At 41.8% G+C, this 20,527-nt stretch overlaps 1 protein-coding gene across 5 annotated transcripts in view; it reads right to left on the bottom strand.

The window, feature by feature from the left end:
- The window catches only part of LOC121279052 (junctophilin-1-like), a 181,194-nt gene that overhangs the window by 25,765 nt on the left and 134,902 nt on the right, over positions 1 to 20,527 (bottom strand). The window contains exon 4 of one of the 5 annotated variants that reach the window (XM_041189878.1): positions 16,867 to 17,017. The exons of the other annotated variants lie outside the window; for them this stretch is intronic. Within the exon in view, the coding sequence (XP_041045812.1) occupies positions 16,986 to 17,017 (32 nt within the window). The 3' untranslated portion in view covers positions 16,867 to 16,985. Of the gene's footprint in view, positions 1 to 16,866; positions 17,018 to 20,527 lie in introns of those variants that run through there. 5 annotated transcript variants of the gene reach the window in all.

Here is a 20,527-nt window from a genome sequence, read left to right as displayed (position 1 = left end):
TGTTGGGCCCACAACTTTTTCATTTTATACATTAATGATCTAGATGAAGGAACTGAGGGCATTCTGGCTAAGTTTGCAGATGATACAAAAATAGGTGGAGGGACAGGTAGTATTGAGGAGGCGGGGAGGCTGCAAAAGGATTTGGACTGGTTAGGAGAATGGGCAAAGAAGTGGCAGATGGAATACAACGTGGGGAAGTGTGAGGTCATGCACTTGCATAGACTATTTCCTAAATGGGGAGAGAATTCAGAAATCTGGAGTGCAAAGGGACTAGGGAGTCCTAGTCCAGCATTCTCTTAAGGTTAACTTGCAGGTTGAGTCGGTAGTTAGGAAGGCAAATGCAATGTTGGCATTTATTTCGCGAGGACTAGAATATAAAAGCAGGGATGTGCTGCTGAGGCTTTATAAGGCTCTGGTCAGACCACATTTAGGATATTGTAAGCAACTTTGGGCCCTGTATCTCAGGAAGGATGTTCTGGCCCTGGAGAGATTCCAGAGGAGGTTCACAGTTTGCTTCTTCTTCCTAGGGATGGATTTTTGCTGTGTCTCCCAAATTACTCCCAGAAACTCCTGCCATTGCTGTTCCACTGTCTTTCCTGCTAGGCTCATCTCCCAGTCAATTCTGGCCAGCTCCTCCCTCATGCCTCTGTAGTTGCCTTTGTTCAACTCTAATACCGTTACATCTGATTGCAGCTTTTTCCTCTCAAATTGCAGGGTAAATGCTATTATATTATGGTCATTTCCTCCTAAGGGTTCCTTCACCTTAAGCTCCCTTATCAAATCTGCCTCATTACACATCACTAAATCTAGAATTGCCTGTTCCCTAGTGGGCTCCACCACAAGCTGCTCCAAAAAGCCATCTCGTAGACATTCCACAAATTCCTTTTCTTGGGATCCACTACCAACCTGATTTTCCCAGTTTACCTGCACATTGAAATCCCCCATGATCACTGTAACCTTGCCTTTCTTCCATGCCTTTTCTATCTCCTGGTGTATCTTGTGCCCCACATCCTGACTACTGTTCCGAGGTCTGTACATAACCATTATGGTTTTTTTACCTTTGCGGTTCCTCAACTCTACCCACACAGATTCTACATCATCTGACCCTACGTCGTTTCTTGCTATCAATTTAATTTCATTTCTTACTAACAAAGCAACCCCACCCCCTCTGCCAACCTGCCTATCTTTTCGATAGGATGTATATCCTTGGATATTTAGCTCTCAGTCCTGATCCCCTTGCAGCCATGTCTCCGTGATGCCCACCACATCATACCTGCCAATTTCAATCTGCGCCATAAGCTAATTTACCTTACTTCGTATACTGCGTGCATTCAGATACAACACCTTCAGTCCTGTATTTCCCGTCCTCTTTCTCATTGTCGTCCCTTTATCTGATGTGCCTGAAGTTAGATTACTAGCCCTTTCCAAACACTCTGTCCTATTTGTTCTGGGGAGCTTAATAGCCTCTCCTGGGCTCTTCATTCTTTTCAGTTTTTTCATAGTTTTCCATGAAGTTGAATTCACCACCCCAGACGCTAACCTGCTGCTTTGTTTCCCATTAGTCATACTTCTTGGAGTTTTACCCTTCCCCCCCCACCCCCCCCACCACTTTCTAGTTTAAAGTCCTGTTGACCACCCTATTTACCCTTTTCGCTAGAACATTGGTCCCAGATTGGCTCAGGTGGAGACCGTCCCAGTGGCACAGATCCCTCCTGTTCCAATACTGATGCCAGTGCCCCACGAAATGGAACCCCTCTTTCCCGCGCCACTCCTTTAGCCAGTGTTTACTTCCCTTATTCTCGTGTCCCTATGCCAATTTGCACGTGGCTCGGGTAGTAATCCGGAGATTATAACCCTTGAGGACCTGTTCTTTAATTTAGTTCCTAGTTCTTGATAATCCCCAAACAGGTCCTCGTTCCTAGTCTTACCTATGTTATTTGTCTGCGGAGTGTTAATTGGCTGGAGACGGTGTTTCCACCCATCACTAGGGAGGAAGGCTCACCTCAGCGAGCTGCTGGCTGTCTAATTGCTTGACAGCTCTTTAGACCCAGCAACGACACTTGGAGGAGGGTGGGGATTATTTTAGAAAGGTCAGGGGAGGAGGTAGCACCAAAGGGTGGGAACTTGGGGTACCTGGTGGGGCGTACCGTGGCTAGAAGGTGGGGCTGTGACTTCCTGAAGTTTGTTTGGTTTGGGAGCAATTTCCTAGTCTTAAAATGATTTCTATGGCCAGGATTATATTTGAGGAAACAGGGGCTGCACTGCCAGGCAGCTGGCCCAATCAGAGGGTCAGCTACTCAGCAGCACCACAGGGAGCAGTAGCCACTGTTGGGGCTGCAACTGGATATCAATGGATATGCAGACTCAGAGTAAGGTTAGTGGCGTCTGGGGAGGCTGGGCCAGTCAGGCAGACCCAGCGAGAGAGGTAGCTAAGGGGAGCTGGTGCTATTCCAACAGAAGTGGCCACTGTCACCAAGTAGTCTATCCGTGGGTCATGCAGGAAAGGCGATCAGTGATGGAGGAGCCCGCCTCCCCTTTCCTGCCGAGGCCCAAACAGGCTTAACTCAGTTTGGTACTGTATCTAAAAGATAAATACTAAAACATTTGAGTTACACGAACAACTGAAATTAAAAAGACAACAGCCAAGAATTGAATTTATTCAGATATTAGAATTTGGAGATGGGCTAATTTACCATGTATTCATGGTTAATGCGCAAAAAAATCTATACTCTAGCTGACTAGGTAACGTCAACAATACAGAACACACTTCCAGGCTATTGGAATTTTATTGAATGTTTCACGTGAATAGCCTCTGGATCATTTACATAACACTTTGTCTGTACATTGAGAAACAGATGTGGAAATGTACCTCAGCGCTGAGATTAGAGTTACTATTTTTAGCTAACTTGGAATCTGGTTGCCTATCTTTCCTTCACCCCTAACCATGTTGTGAGCTATAGCAGTTGTAAATCCTTCCTGATCCTTCTTAAAAACAAAAAACCCTAAGCATTATTATGCCATCTAAAGCAGCACAGAGATGAATGCACACACAAATGCATTTGAGTACTGTTGTTAAAAATACTCTCTCAACAGAAAATTAAGCACACTCTTTTTCAAAATCCAATAGGAAACCTTGAACATGATCTTACACCATGTACATATAAGCATCTTTGCTTCAAATGAGATTTGGAGTCTCCATTTGTAATTTAAGGTTGCTGCAGTTTCAGCATATTTTCAGATACTTGTTTGAGTTCCAAACATCCTCAACATTTAGAAGGATACACTGAATGACACTACAGCTGCCAAATTCACTTTCTACTAGTGGCAGGCTCAGATAATGATAGAAGACACAGATGGCCATGAACTATTTTACATCGTTTTAAAAAAAATTATTCTAAACTGGTTAACTACAGCAGACCCTAGTAAGTACCATTACATGACATGGAATAAAATAGGCATGTCCTTAATTAGATAGTTCCCTGCGATAACATTTGAGTATTTAATTAGTGCTGTTTGAATGGATTTGTTTTTTCCAGGTTGCATGAAAATGGGATTACATCACTGTTTAACTTGACTTCTCCCATTATCAGATTGTGGATGTGCTTGGAAACAGGCCTGCCGTGTATTGCACAAATCAGAATGCTTCAACCTGGAATGGGGGATAGAGTTGAGGAAATCCAGAGACAGAAATAGAGTGGCCAAGGGTGCCAAGTTAAGAATGGATTAATTCTACAGCATTACTTACTCTTAACTTGGTTCAGCCTAGTTAAAAAAAAATTCTTCTCTGTCCTAACATGATGCATCTTGAAGAAAAATATTTAATATTTTTAAGTATCACTTGAAACAAAATTGCAAGGAACCTCCTAGTCAAAGTACCTGATTAATGCACATCAAGATTGTGCCTATGCTTGACATACATTTAGACTTCAGTTGCCAAAAGGTGAACTGGCAATTAAAGCACACAAAAGAATGGCAATGAGATACTGAATAAATTTTTTATCATGTGGTAAAAATTCAGCTTCTGCTGTGTTGGGAGCGTAAACTTTGTAACTGTCCAGTCTGTGATTCTTTTTAACCACCATTAATTTTCATGTGTGGAAAATTGGCTAGGAGTGTGCAATTTAATCAATGTGCTTCCAATAACAGCCTGGAGGGTAGGGGAAAAAAATTATCTTCAGTTTTCTGTAGAAATTCACCAGCAAATATAGGCAAAGTCGACAATCGGTTCAGGTATAAATTGAAAAACAGTAACGGTATAGAAATAATAGTAAGAATCATCTAAAGCAGTAATGCTCCGAAATATTTGTCGGAAATAATCAAAGCCTATGAAGCATGAAAAGTGGGACTTGTTACAGCAAAAGCAACTGAGCTGCAAACTGACAGAATGAAACACTCTTCAGTGAAATTCTGCTATATTTTGTTAGAATAAATCTCAAGTAAAACAATAGATGACATCCCAAAACAGACTTCTGGAATTTAAAAAAAATTAGGATACAATGTCATTGATTTCAAAGTATTCTAATATCATTGTATTTCAAAGTTTAAGTACCATTACTGTGGTAAGAAAATGAAACCATGACAACAGCTAATAAGTCTTGGCTATGTCGCACACATTTGGAAAATAGGGCTGCTGTTAAAATTTTATAGCTGAGTTGCAGTAATCCTTAGAGTATGCAATATATGCTACAAAGAACACACACCCTTGATAACAGAGCTTTTAAATTGAAGAAAGGCACTTTTGTTTTTAACAGGATAGAAGTTGCTATCAGAAATACAGCTTGTGCATTTTTTTTGAAAATTGTGGTGGATTATTAGTTTTTATTTACATGACATGCTGTCAAACAACAGTTACTGTCACATCAAAGTATAAGACAGACAAGTGTTGTTCTTCTGCAGCCATTTCTAAGGATTAAAACTGACTATGCAAAAAATGAAATCTGGATGACTGAGCACAGTGGCACATTAGGGGTTATCTCGTGATGTTGGAATGAAGTCACATTACTGTAGCAGGGTGGAGGGAAATTAACCCTGTATATGGCTGGAGGGTCACTTGACCTGGAAGTGCTTGATGCCAAAGTTGTTTAAATGGTGCATTTAACACACTGTCCTTTCATTCTGAATTTAAATTCAGCCCAAATTCAATAGGGTGAAATTTGGCTTAGGTTTAGACAACTCTAGGAGTTTAATATTCCTGGAAATATTTTCAGGACAGATAAGAAGGGAAAAATGGGTGAAGCTGAATTTTTACCATATGATTAAAATTTTATTCAGTACCTCATCCTTTTAGTAAAGGATTCTATTACAGTGCTGGAACAAATGGATGTTCTGGGATTGTGTTAAGATGGAATCCATTTGGAAAAGTTAAAGAGTAAAAAAGGAAATGATACAATTTTTGTGCTGAGAGGCTTCCAAATAATAAAGCTAGATATAGAATTTTACAAATAGCTCTGCAGGGCAATTAACTATTTAAGAGTAGAATTATGCTTGTTATATTCAGGTAGGTTCAATGTAAGAATAGAAAAGGATTATGGCGAAGCAAAGATGAGGGCATTGGACTGGAAAAAGGCAAAAGTTCAGTGAGATAAGAAGGGGTTTGACTGGATAGAATTAACTGGATCGAAAACATAGAAGACAAGTCCAATAGATCTGCAGTGAAAAATCTTTAAACAAGGGGTGGCTAGAGTAGAAAATAGATACACACAGGCAAAAATGGAACATAAGGCAATTTTAGGGCAAAGTTACAAGATGCACTGCAGGAACTCACCAAGCCTCCTTAGACAGCACCTTCCAAACCCACTACCACTACCATCTAGGACAAGGGCAGCAGGCATATGGGAACATCACCACCTGAAAGTTCTCTTCCAAGTCACTATCCTGACTTGGAAATGTATCACCGTTTCTTCACTGTCAGGTCAGTGACAGTGACAGTGGGTCAAAAATCCCTCCCAACAACACTGTGGGTGTACTTATACCACATGGAACGCAGCGGTTCAAGAAGACAGCTCACCACCACCTTCTCAAGGGCAACTAGGGATGGGCCCAGCCAGCACTGCCCACATCCCATGAATGAATAAAAAAAAAACTTAAGATAATCATGTGGAATATAGAAAGTATAGCAGGGAATAAAAATAGGCTGTCTGATAACATCAAAGGTAAGGGCTTTTATATGCATATGTTCGAATGTGCAAATTGTACCATGGAGCTAGAAGGGAAAAAAGGAAAAACTAATGTCAATTCTGGTAAACCCTTAGAATTTATCATTCAAAAAAAATGGATTCATCAAGGTTAGCCAGCATAGATTTCTTAAAGGAAAGGTATCAAAAAGTAACTGACTGGATAGATCAAGGGAATACAGCAGGTGTAAGGGACATGGATCTTCAGGAGGTTTTTCATAAGGTGTTTCATGTTAGAAGTAGTAACTTTAGTGAGAATTAAACCAAATTGTATTATTACAATGTTTCACAAAAGCTTGTTCGAAAAATTCAGCTGTTATGGTATAACAGGAAAGGCAGCAGCATGCACATAAATTTGGTTGAGGGACAGCAAACGATGAATTAGATAAATGGATGTTGCTAACAGTAGTTAGTGCTGGATGGCCAGAAATACTAACAGGATTCAATTATATGCTTTGTTGAATGTGTAAATGTAAATAGTAAAAGCCACATAAAAGCCAACAGTATTTGAAATTTTATAAATAGGGGCATACAGTACAGAAGTAAAGAAGTAATGATAGATTTCTACAAAATAATAGCACTCTAACTGTGGAATGAACCGTATGCAGTTTTAGGTGCCCCACATCGGAAAGGACATTAAAGGTATGGAAAAAACTACAGTATAGATTTACTAGGGTGATATCAGGGATAGGAGATTATAGTTATGAGGAGGCACTTAAGATGCTGGAACTATTTCCACTGGAGCAGAGAAAGTTATGAGGTTTTTAAAATTATGTAAGGTTTTCCTTTGCTTAAGGAGTCAGTAATGACGGGTCCTCAATTTAAACTGTCAATAGAAGAATGATGGAAGAGGTTAGGAGGTATTTCCTCAACCAGAGTGTGTTTCTGCAGGGAGTGGTTACATATTTTAATTCAATAAATATTTAAAGCAGAAGTAGGTAAAGTGCCATGGGAGAAACCGTGACAGCAAATCTAGCTTTGGATGACTAGCACTGAGCTGGTCGGAGGTCCCCAGAGTCACAGATCCCAGTCTACAGCCAATTCGATTCACTCCATGTTGTATCAAGAAACGGTTGAAGGCACTGGATACTGCAAAGGCTATGCGCCCTGACAATATTCCTGCAATAATACTAAAGACTTGTGCTCCAGAACTTGCCGTGCCCCTAGCCAAGTTGTTCCAGTACAGCTACAACTCTGGCATCTACCCGGCTATGTGGAAAATTGCCCAGGTATGTCCTGTACACAAAAAGAAAGCAAATCCAACCCAGCCAACTACCGCCCCATTAGTCTACTCTCCATCATCAGTAAAGTGATGGAAGGGGTCATCAACAGTGCTATCAAGCGGCACTTACTTAGCAATAACCTGCTGACTGACGCTCAGTTTGGGTGCCAACAGGGTCACTCAGCTTCTAATCTTATTACAGCCTTGGTTCAAACATGGAAAAAAAGAGCTGAATTCCAAAGATGAGGTGAGAGTGACTGCCCTCGACATCAAGGAAGCATTTGACTGAATGTGGCATCAAGAAGCCCTAACAAAACTTGAGCCAATGGGAATTGGGGGAAAACTCTCTGCTGCTTGGAGTCATACCTAGTACAAAAGAAGATGGTTGTGGTTGTTGAAGGTCAATCATCTCAGTTCTATGATATCACTGCAGGGGTCCCTCAGGGTAGTGTCCTCGGCCCAACTATCTTCAGCTGCTTCATCAATGACCTTCCTTTCACCATAAGGTCAGAAGTGGGTGTGTTCGCTGATGATTGCACAATGTTCAGCACCATTCGTGACTCCTCAGATACTGAAGCAGTCCATGTCCAAATGCAGCAAGGCCTAGACAATATCTAGGCTTGGACTGATAAGTGGCAAGTAACATTCACACCACACAAGTGCCAGGCAACGACCATCGCCAACAAGAGAGAATCTAACCATCACTCCTTGACATTCCAAGTCATTACCTTTGCTGAATCCCCCACTATCAACATCCTGGGCATTGCCATTGACCAGAAACTGAACCGGACTAGCCATATAAATACTGTGGTTGCAAGAACAGGTCAGAGGCTCAGAATCCTGCGGCGAGTGACTCACTTCCTGACTTCCCAGAGCCTGTCCACCATTTACAAGGCACAAGTCAGGAGTGTATGGAATACTTTCCACTTGCCTGGATGAGTGCAGCTCTAACAACACTCAAGAAGCTTGACACCAGCCAGGAGAGAGCAGCCCACTTGATTGGCACCCCTTCTATAAATGTTCACTCCCTCCACCACCAACGAACAGTGGCAGCAGTGTGTACCATCTACAAGATGCACTGCAGAAACTCATTAGGAAATCACTAAGGCTCCTTAGACAGCACTTTCCAAACCCATGACCACTACCATCTAGAAGGACAAGGGCAGCAGATACATGGGAACACCACCACCTAGAAGTTTCCCTCTGAACCACCATCCTGACTTGGAAATATATCACCGTTCCTTCACTGTCGCTGTATCAAAGTCCTGGAGCACCATCCCTAACCTCATTGTGAGTGTACAAATACCACAGGGACTGCAGCGGTTCAAGAAGGCAGCTCACCGCCACCTTCTCAAGGGCAATTAGGGATGGGAAATAAATGGCCCAGCCAGCAAAGCCCACAGCCCGCAAAAAAACTTAAAAAAGACAAGATTGTTCAGATGGCTTCCTTTTGTTTTGTTATCCGTCAATGGTTATCCATTGGTTCTATGACTTAAACAAAATTAGTTTGGCATGATTCCAGAAGACAAATTACTCACAATTTAGTAGAAATTAACACTGAAATAGCAACATCACTCAGAAGGTTGGTGCAGAAAATAGAATAATTCACATTATTCAGCAAGAGCTTAACCATATCAGATGGAGTGAGGGCAAATTAGCAGAATAAAATAGAGCTTCAATCTAATACTAGGTGACAAAAATGAAATTTTCTACTTCTCAGTACCAATATTTCTTGCTTTTATAGGGTGATATGATTTAATAATAATATCTGGTTTAATTCTCACTAACGTTACTACTTCTAACATGAATCCATCATTAATGCAATTATACAGTCAGATTTTGACAATAGCAGGATTCTATTAGCCTTATGTAATGAATTTAATAAGGTTCCAAAAATGTTTGCAGTTTCAGCAACTTTTCCCTCTACAGGTACAGAGTTTTCCCGTCCTGTGAAGAAAGGCAGTGCAATAGAAATCCTTAAGCATATACGTGCAGTCATAGGTTTTGTTCATGGAGAGACAGAAACGGACTGTTGTCACTCATAGTGAACTCTGATATTATAAAACTGATGATATGAAATGCATAATTCTAGGTTGTCGTAATTAAAGGTAGGGTATTGAAAAAAGGGGTGGATAACACCATCATTTGCATGGCCTTCGTTGCCTAGCTGGTGGACTTTCATTGTGCTCTTACTATTGCAAAGGGGAGGGGGGCAGAGGGCGATAGAAAAGTTGGCAAGGTGATGCCAAAAGTGACATTCTACCTATATTTTCCACTTTTGTGCTGAATTTTGGGAAAATTGAAGCTGAAATAGTCAGATATATATATTATACATCGGGTACATACAAGAAAACACCCACACACAAAATCTGTATTGGGAGGATCTTCTGGTCAGGTTTGCAATTGTTTATTCCTAAGTTATGCTTGCATCTATTTTTCAGCCTGCAGCTTATTCAGTCAATACATAAGCATGACAGTGCATTCCTTTATTGTAAAAAAATACAACACTTTTAATTATCTTCATCTTTAACCATTTTCATCTTTAACCAGATACTTAAAGATTAAATCAGGTAATCTTTAATCTCTAAATTTTGAAGCAACTGCTCTGGCTCTCCAAATGCCTATTTTCAGTTTAGATGCAGCCGAATCTGTTGCTTTCTCCTGATTTAATTATCTCCAAATGAAGGTAACTTCCTTTTTATCAAAAACAAAGTCTCATTGTAATGGTTTCCACTGCGGTATTAGGGTGTTCAGGGTTGAAAGAGTTAACGGGCTGAATTTTCACCTCAGCGTGCAGGTGCGCCCCCGACACACACGAGCTTGAAACAGTGCACGATGATGTTGGGTGAGCGTCCTGACGTCATCACGCACTCGTGCAATATTTTGGTCAGCGGGCATGCATGGGAGTCGGCAGCGCGACTGCCAACAATTAAGAGGGCTGTTAAGCCATTAATAAATTAATTGAACTGAAGATTTCCCTGCCCGTCCAACCTTATGGTTGGTGGGCGGGCGAAAAGGCCAAGAGGCCTTTGGATTTTTGAGGAAACCTCATCCATGGGCAGGATGAGGTTTCTGATGTTAATTAAAAATAAAATAGAAATTTATAAATCTAATTTCTAACATGTCCCTGCTCATGCGAGAGTCACATGAGGTGGCAAGTTTTCCTTTTTTTAAAAAAACTTTATATTTCATGTGAAAAATTTTCAGCTCCCTGAGTGCACATGTGCTGATTCCCGCATTAGAACCATAGAAAAGTTACAGCACAGGAGGAGGCCATTCGGTCCATCTGTCCATGCCAGCCCGAGGACACCTAGGTGCCCTTTCAAATCCCACCTTCCTGCACCCGGCCCATAGCCCTGCAGCTTACAGCACTTAAGGTGCAGCTCCAGGTACTTTTTAAAAGAGTTTAAAGTTTCTGCCTCTACCACCAACTTGGGCAGCGAATTCCAGAAGCCCACTGTCCTCTGTGTAAAAAAAGTTCTTCCTCATAACCCTCCTACAACTTCTGGCACTTATCTTGAATCTATGTCCCATTGTCAGGGTCATTTCCATGGGCCTTCAATGGTGGCCCAATCCTATGTGACTTTCTGCTCTTGCCCACTGGTGACGACATAATTCCCAATGTCTTTAGGCAGGAGTTAGTTTTGGTGTGTTCACGAGGCCCAAGGGTTCAAATCTTCCAAGCCTCATACTCTGGGTGGCTAGCTGGATTGTTGCTTTGGCAACCTCCAAGTTAAAACTGTTCACCTTCCTCCCGCCCCCATCCAGGCAGCGCTGAGTGTTTCAGCCAGCACTTTATGCTGGCTGGCTGTTAATTGGCCACCAGCGTGAAATCGCAGTCAGGGCCTGATCGCAGGTGGCGGACTGTCGCGCGGCCGCTCCCAGGCCCACCTGCTGTGCCGGCCCAATGAAGGGAAGGACAGTACCGCTCAGATGATGTAAGAGAGTCACATGACCATGAGTCTAGAAAGAGAATGCTCATGCTCAGTAAGACCTAGTCTTGTGTATCTGTAAAGAGTTATGTTCTTACAATAAATCAGTTATTGTTCAGACGTAGATATGTCTCCGCAACAGCTCCTTAGCCAGTCAAAATCAACATACAGCAAACACTACAGAAAGGAAAACTTTCAGTTTATTATTAATATTGTCTCTCAGGCTTGAATTCTCACAAAGCCTGATGGACTCCGGAGCTTAGCTGGAGCTCGGAATCCTGAAGTCCTGCCCTTGAGCCCCAGCACCCACCATTTCCGGCCGGGGGAGGGTAGGTGGGTGGTGGGGAGGCCCCAGGATGGTTTTCACACATCCATGGTTCAAGGAATTGCCTTCAAACAGAAGCAATTTTGGTCACCCAGGTTTCTGAAACATGACTTGTGGGCTGTAGATATTTGAGGACAAAGTCTAAAACTGTGGAGTTATTTGGAAAGGTAAGGCACCCTTTTGGAAGAGGTCAGGTACCCCTTTGAGAGAGGTGAAGTACCCTTTGCAAGAAGTCAGGTATTTGGGATTGTCAAGAGTAGACATAAACATGTGTAAAAAATGGATAAGCTCTGTTGAAATGTCAGGGTGTCATCATTTAAATCCCTTGCCCTTTAACTTGTGAAAAAAAAAGCCAGCCTGCATTTGAAAAATAATCAGTGCTTGCAACTTCAATAGATATTGTTAACATAAGTCTGAGTGCGATCATTACGGTTTTATTTCTGGGCTACTGCTTTCATAACCTATCATTGTCACAATGGGGGAGGGCGGGAGGGCTGTAATTTCACTGTTTGACTGACACTCCCCAAGTGGTCTTAAAGAGGTTAGCTGTCTTTAATGTGGGGCTATGAATACAAATGTTTGTTTTATGGGAATTAGATACAAGAAGGGATTAAAATGTATTGAATGGGTTTTATCAATAATTATTGGGTGTTTTTTAAAGTTTAATGAAGTCTGTAATAGATGCTTAGAACTTTATTTCATCTCAGCATGGCTGCTGAGCTCTGTCCGTTGTGGATACTGGGTGAGTTAGAATGAAGGGTATAAGAGCAAAGGGTGGTGGGTGGGAGGCAATAAATTGGCATTGGGTCTATATAGAGCCATGGGGAGTGGGTAGAGGGACAGTTTGGAATAGAGGGTATGAGGTGCCCTGAAGAGTGGGTAGAAGGGCATTGGTTGGCATGGGGGGGAAATGAGGGGCCATGGAGGATGGGGCGCATGAAGTGGCATGGATGGGGCATGGAGAGTGTGTGGGGGTGAGGGAGTATGAGAGGCGAGGGCTGTTTTTTGATTTGTTGTTTTTATTACACCTGAGCTGAAGCCCCAGGGCACCTAGGCAGGTGTTTTAAACTACCCACCTCAGCACTATTTCCGAGGTTAGCAGGCCTGACTCCAGTTAGCACCCCTCCCCTCAGAATGAAAATCCAACTGTTCAGGCTGCTTTCTCTATTGTCGGATTTGTAGAGTTGGGAAATTTACTTGAATCAGAAGCAAAAACTTGACCTTAGTCACAAGGTCACTGTTCAAATAATGATGCACCTTGTGACGTGTGTCCAAACCCTAAATAGTCTGATATTTAGATTCTAATTGTGTGCTGTGTCAGTTCATTATTTATGGGAGGATGAAGGTCAGACAGGCTGGACAATGTGGCTTTGGGCTGATTGCAACAGAAAATCTTTCTGGACAGAAGGGGTTAAAATATCTCCTATTGATACGCAAATATATGCATGCAGCATAGAAACCCAAAGTACCAACTGATTTCACCTGTATTTTTGTATGTACTTGTTGATTCATATTAACTTACTCATAAAATTCACCCCAAGCTACCTTTTTTAATAGATGGGTGGCAATCACCTCAGATTCACATATCTAGAATTCACCATTGTGGTGCAATGACTGATGAAATACGTCTGAATAGTTAAACAAGTGTTTAAAACTAGAGGTATGTTTTTAACAAGCATAAAATGCTTTTTTAGGTTTGTTTTTAAAGTAACTGCTGGAAAAATACAAATATGAATAGAATATGTTTAAATAAACAAAATATTGCCCTCAATACTCAATATGGATGTCGTTCTGTTGCTGAACCAGGAATTCAGGGGTATACATGTTTAGAATTCCATCATGGCAGGTCTGATAATCTTTGCGAGGTTAAACTGCTGGATTGTTGTGAAAACTCAACGAGCTTATGAATATCCTTTAGAGAAGGGAATCTGCTATCTCTTAATTGGCCTTGCTTCCTGGTGATTCCAGTTCTACATCATGTGATTTAGTATTAAAAACAAAAATAAAAATACCTGGAAAAACTCAGCAGGTCTGGCAGTATCTGTGGAGAGGAACACAGTTAACGTTTTGAGTCCGTATGACTCTTCAACGGAACTAAGGAAAAATAGAAGAGAGGTGAAATATAAGCTGGTTAAAGGTGGGGTGGGGGGGGACAGGTAGAGCTGGATAGAGGGCTAGTGATAGTTGGAGATAGCCAAAATATGTCATAGACGAAGGGTCAAGGAGGTGTTGAAGGTGGTGATATTAGCTAAGGAATGTGCTAATAGGTGACATTATGGGTAGAAAGCAGGATTAGCAAGGTAGAAAGCTCTAGTGTGGGTGGGGTGGGGGGAAGGGATCGAAATAGGCTAAAAGGTAGAGATAAAATAATGGATGGAAATACATTTAAAAATAATGGAAATAGGTGGGAAAAGAAAAATCTATATAAATTATTGGAAAAAAAAGGGGGGGATCGGAAAGGGGGTGGGGATGGAGGAGAGAGTTCATGATCTAAAATTGTTGAACTCAATATTCAGTCGAGAAGGCTGTAAAGTGCCTAGTCGGAAGATGAGGTGCTGTTCTTCCAGTTTGCGTTGAGCTTCACTGGAACAATGCAGCAAGCCAAGGACGGACATGTGGGCACGAGAGCAGGGTGCAGTGTTGAAATGGCAAGCGATAGGGAGGTCTGGGTCATGCTTGTGGACAGACCGAAGGTGTTCCGCAAAGCGGTCACCCAGTCTGCGTTTGGTCTCTCCATTGTAGAGGAAACCGCACTGGGAGAAGCGAATGCAGTAGACTAAATTGAGGGAAGTGTAAGTGAAATGCTGCTTCGCTTGAAAGGAGTGTTTGGACCCTTGGACAGTGAGGAGAGGGGAAGTAAAGGGGCAGGTGTTGCACCTTCTGCGATTGCATGGGAAGCTGCCGTGGGAGAGGGATGAGGTGTAGGGGATTTAGTATTAATGCGCTTTGATGTTCCCTTAGAAGTTACTCAGTTGTCCAGGGCAATAAATGCATACCTGTCAGCATCATCTGCAGCCCAAGAACAAACATGAAAACAATGCCTGTGGCCATTCACCTGGAGTCTGTTCTATGTCTGGAAACTGCCTGACATCCCTTATCCTTTTTTGCTCTCCAATGGTCACTAGCCTCTTCTTTCAGCTTCTTTCTCTACAATCTCCCCTACTTCACAAGCTTTCCATTAGCATACAAACATAGGAAGTTGATGTGCTTAGCTTCTTTTCCATTAAATGTCACCTTACATTTGTCAGTTTTCGCTTAACAGAAGTAAAAACACCCAACACAGCAGCAAGAGGCAATACAATGGTTCACAATGGATTTTGTTAGGATGTTCCATTTGCGATTGAGGACATCCTCATTAGGTACTTTGGAAATACTAGCAAAATTGCTATTTTAACAGTCAATTGGTGCCTCATAAAACTGTATAATCCTCTAAATCCCAAAAATTTAGCCACAAAATTATGCTTTATCCTGCGGCTTTAGCACACTAGAATCTCTTCTGGCACAAAGCAATAGTGCGTTAAAAGATCCTTGTGGGTCTTTTGTGAAGAGGGCACAGTCCAAATACCACTAGAATTGTGCTGACAATTTTTCAAAATTAATCCACAGGATCTGAGCAAGGGCAGTATTTATTGCCAATTCCTACACAATCACATGACTCATCTGCCACCTCAGAGGTCAGTTAAGTGTCAACCATGTTGCTGTGAGTCTCAAGCCACATTCAGGCCAATCCGGATAAGGATGGCATATTTTCTTCCTTAAAGGACATTAGTGAACCACAAGGCTTTTACGACAATCTGGTAACTTCACCATTACTGATTAGGATTTTATTTATTTACTTTTGTTTGTTATTTATTCAGTTTTATTTATTTAAAAATCAACTCTTGTTGCAATTAAGAGGTGAACTGAGTTAAGTTTTTCAATCACTCATTCCAAGTAAAATATAAAATACAAAACTGACAGAAAGAAAGAGTAGAATAAGGCACTGATCATCAGTTTAGGGTCTTTACCTTATCAAATAGTCAGTGAATTTTTTTATTGCGTGGATGATTTATGGCATTGGATTATTCTTAGGTATTGTTGTTTCATATCTTAATTCAGTTAACTATATTGAGTTCTGTGAAAAGTAGCCACTGTGAGATCTGTCTGCAGGTAATAAGTGACGTTTGGGGTTTGGCAGCGTTCAGTGCGAAAGAATGGCAGAGTTAATTGCATCTGTTCTTGAATATCTCCAGAACACGTGTATAAGGCATCTGAGTAACTATGGTAATTAGGGCCAAGAATTAATTGAATTTAAGTACCCGATCTTTTGTGGTGGGATTTGAACCAATGTCTCCAGATCATTGGCCCAGGCCTCTAGTCCAGTAACATAATCACAATGTTACTGTTCCCTTAATCATGTTCTAGTATAATACTGTTAATTGATAATGTCCCTCTAAGGTACCTGGCCTCAATTGGCACCCCTCCAAGTGTTGTTCTGCTTCTAAGAGGTATAGAAGGGGTGCACAATGTTTTGCAACATTGATTTATTTCCTCCACCTCAACAGTTGTTCAACACACCAATGTGCTTCAAACAATGACAATGACTCAGATTTTACAGTTGTGACAACGATGAAACTGTCAGCGCAATTAAATGTGGAAATCTGGTAACTGCTATTAGGGATATCCTGCTCTTCCACCTGGTGTGCTGTTTCAGTCTTTGCCAATACAATCAACACAAAAATCAGTGGTTGACGTGAACTTCAACTGTTTATGTTCTATTCTTACTGTAAAAATCACTGAAAATGTTAAGCCTTGTGGGATGAGATGTATCTGAGATTTTAAGGGTGTGCTAAGTCAGGACAATTGCTAATCAACCTCTCTGGTCCTGAAAAATTAAGAAGTCTGAAGTGTTATTCCCTCTATTCCTTAATAACAATATTTTTAAAAATAATAGAAAATAATTGTTTTTTAAAGCATATATTTCAGCTTCTCCCATGTATTTGTCATAATGGTTATTTTGCTCTTTGTAAAAGGATTAACAAACTAATGATGATCAGTGTACAACAATTTGCAACATTGATTTATTTCTCCTAGCTAAACAGGTGTTCAATGTACCAATCAACTTCAAACTGTGACAATGGCTGCATTTTGCAGTTGCAATGACAATGAAACTGTCAGCATTCACTGTCATGACTGTGAAATTGACAGCAACTTCTGGTGTTCAGACATGTGCAGTTAAATGTGGAGATCTGGTAACTGACATTAGGGATACCCTGTTTTTTACTTCCTGGTTTGCTGTCAATGACAATTCTTGAATCTGACAGGCTGCTCAGCCTGCTTGATGACTTCAGTGTTCATGGATGCCACAGATCCCCTCGAGCTGTTGCTAGAATGAATGATGTTGGAATAGGGGAAAATCATAAAAGCTCGTTAAATCTTTGCAGATAGCTTTTAAGGTCAGTGCTGTTCATTCATCGCTGATCACAAATTCTGGGCTATTGATTTAGTTTTTGCATTGTTTTATTCAGCAAAGATAGCAATGTAGTAAAAAAAAATTGCAGAATTACTTATATTAGTGCAATTGGGCAGCTAAGTGGCATATGAAATTTGGCATCGATAACTATAAATTATTAAATACCAATCTTGATCAAAAAATTTGAGTAATCTAGAAATTAATCAGCAGAGAAAGCTAAAAATGGTTTGTTGACGGAAGAAAGTCATTTAGAAATGCATATGAACAAAATGGAGAAATAAGTTATGGAGTACTGGGCTACATAGCAGAGAGGCTACATTAATCCTTTATGGTGGAAAGGGCAGATCCCAATTGGAATACAGTTTTTTATTTTGGTCACTACAAAAAACATATATGTGAGACTCTCAAACTCCACTATGCAGAAGGGTGGTTTGTAATAAGGAGCCTCATTGTGGTACATAGGATATTAAATCAGATAAACCCAGAATGTACATTTAAAGTGAGCCAGCAGAGGGACAGATGCAACAATTCAAATTAATGCAAAGCAATTTGAAAATAAATGATGACAAGCTTCTTTGCATAAAGGCAAGAAATGTGTCCAGCAGACTAACACTAAAAATATCAGGGCCTTTAAAAATTAGTTCATTGTCATAATGTGAGAGTTTGAGTATGAGAGGGATGAGCTTCAACAGCATTTCTCATCCTTGACTTTCAGACCTTTAACAATTTAATTTACAGGACTTTTAATTTTTCTCACTGGATTTATTTGATGCTTTGTTTGATATTTATGCCAAATAATAAAATTGTGCATTGGTTGATGTACTGTTTGGTTCCAAGTGCCTTTTTATAGTACGTTGCACAATGTCCCACTTCAAGCCATGTTGACATTGAATGCTTGGGTACAATTTTGGCCAACAGTGTTAATCTACCATCAATCAATCTGAAAAGCTTTGACTTACTGAGGAACATGTACAAAAAAATACCGATTTGAAAAATAAATCTAGTTGGATTTGCTAGATGAGGTCTGAAATGATTACTGTGAAACGGATTTACAAATTGAAAAGCCTCAACTAATGTTGCAGTTTGAAATGTACAACAAGGGTCTGAGTGGCAATCAGCGTTGGATTGCCACTCCGCTCCTGGGTTTTTACCTGGAATTTTTTTTAAGTTCTATCTCGCCTGACCTTCCGACTCAGGCTGGGCGAGATCCGGGCAGAGCAGTGTATCCCCAGCACTAACTAAGTTTAAAGGTCCAGCCAAGTTTAAAGGTTCTTGACCAGCCAGTGAGAAGGTAAACGTATAAGCTAAGTGGGTAGGATTTGGGCTGGGGGGGGTTGGTTGTGTTGGATTATGCCTCAGAATTTCGCGGAAGGGGGCTCGGGTTGGGCCTCAGGTCGGACCTCAGGGGTGGGGGTGGTCAGCTAAGGTCTTGGTGGGGGGACGCTGTCGGCCCGAGCCTCAGGGAGCGGGGGGGTAAGATAGGGGCCTGGCCTGGAAGCAGGGGGGGGATGGGGGGGGGGGATAGTGAGAGTGCAGTGAAAGAGTCCCCATGGGATTGGGGGGAATCCCGTGGGCTGGGGAGTTCACATTGGGAGGGAGCGATATAGTCCCTTGTGGGTCGGGGGAGCATAGTTGGGGGAGAGGATGGGCGACTCCCATGGGTGTTGAAGGCAGGGGGGTAGGGGGTTTCCCCTGGCGGTTTGGGAGTAGTGGTGGGAATCCCATGGTGGGCTGTGCAATAGTTACCCAGAAGTTAGAAGAGGTGCTAATTCTAATAACATTTTCTGAGTAACTATTGATGTAAGCCAGTAAGAACCATCTGAAGTTTGCAATTTAAATTGCAGTTTCAGATGGTTCCCAGTGCAGGGCAATTGCCCAGGGGAAGTTTGCACATCTGGGCAATTGCCGTGCAAACCTTACCTGTGAACCTCCAGGGGGGTGTGTTGTCCCCTGTGCATCTTTGGGGTACCGCCCAGGTACGACACCCTGGAGCTCAGAAGTTACAGCCCAGCGTCAGACCTTTGTCCATTTGTTGGAAAAAGGACTGATGGTGAACATGCAACAATTTATATACAGTGCAGTAAGAAAATAGGTGGAGATACACTTGTACATCCTGATGTCAAAAACATCTTAAAAGGAAGCTTGACTCTTTAGCAGGTCCTTCAAATGAGTCGCTTATCACAAGAGGTCAAAACTAATTCATATAATAATAGTGTAGAGTTAATATAATTAGGTATTGTAAGCCACCTATTTATATTGGCAGATAAGTCCACTCTTATGGTAACTGAGCTTTTACCATTAGAGGAATTGGTTAGGTTGCACTGATCTTACTAACAAAGGTAAGTAAATAGAATGAGCTCTTCAAATATGGGCCCCAAAATCATTCTTGATCTTTGATCTTATTTAGACTAAATTTAATTGTTCAATTATCAATTTGTTCACAAATATCAGGCTGCATGCAACTCACAAAAATCTAATACTTCCTTAAAACACAGGGCAGGATTTTCCTCCCGTTGGGGGTGAAGTTGAAGGGTGGGCACGCACAGGCGCACCTCCAATCGGCGCCTCCAATCAGGAGTGTGGCGCCATTTTATATGGGCGGGCCAATTAAGGCCCTCCCAACATGATGCATTGCGCTCACTGCGCAGGCTGGGGGGGGGAGAGAGAGAGAGAGAGAGAAAATCCTTAAATCTAGAGCGCATTCTTTTGCGCCTGCGCACGAAAGAGCGCACTTATCTCCCTAAGGCCAAGTGCTGCCTCAGGGAGATCAGCTCTACTCTCAAAAATATTAGAAATAGAAAAAAATTTCCTGACATGTCCCCGCATGTGACACTGTCACATGAGTTGGGACATGTCAATAATTTTTACAAAAACTTTAATAAAATTTTAAAAGACCTACATGAAACCTCATCTCGCCCGTGGATGAGGTTTTCATGCTTTATCTAATTCTCGCCGGGGCTCCTGGCCTGCCCACCAACCTTAAGGTTGGACGGGCAGGTCCATTAATTAGCTAAATGACTCTGTCAATGGCCTCAATTGGCCATTGACAGGTCAGCGGGCACACAGCTGATTTTCCTGCACCCCCGCCTGCTGGAAAATTTAAATGGGGTACGGTGACGTCGGGAGTTCCGCCCCACATCATTCCACACGTCATTTTACGCATTCATGAGCGGGTCCCACAGCCCCCCCAACGGGAAAATCCTGCCCACTATGTTGTTCAAGTTAATGGCTTAACCATTTTGGTGGTCCATGGAGATGCACTCAGAGGGTGGTGGAGAGAACATAAGAACTAGGAACAGGAGAAGGCAATTCAGCGCCCCCCCCTGAGCCTGTCCCGCTATTCATTATGGTCATGGCAGATCGCATTTTGGCCTCAACTCCAAGTTCCCACCCTCTCCCAATAACCTTTCAATCCATTACTAA

This window comes from Carcharodon carcharias, chromosome 6 (assembly GCF_017639515.1).
Source record: "Carcharodon carcharias isolate sCarCar2 chromosome 6, sCarCar2.pri, whole genome shotgun sequence".
NCBI lineage: Eukaryota > Metazoa > Chordata > Chondrichthyes > Lamniformes > Lamnidae > Carcharodon > Carcharodon carcharias.
The sequence above is the reverse complement of the archived record's forward strand: the minus strand, read 5'-3'. Positions and strand labels throughout refer to the sequence as shown.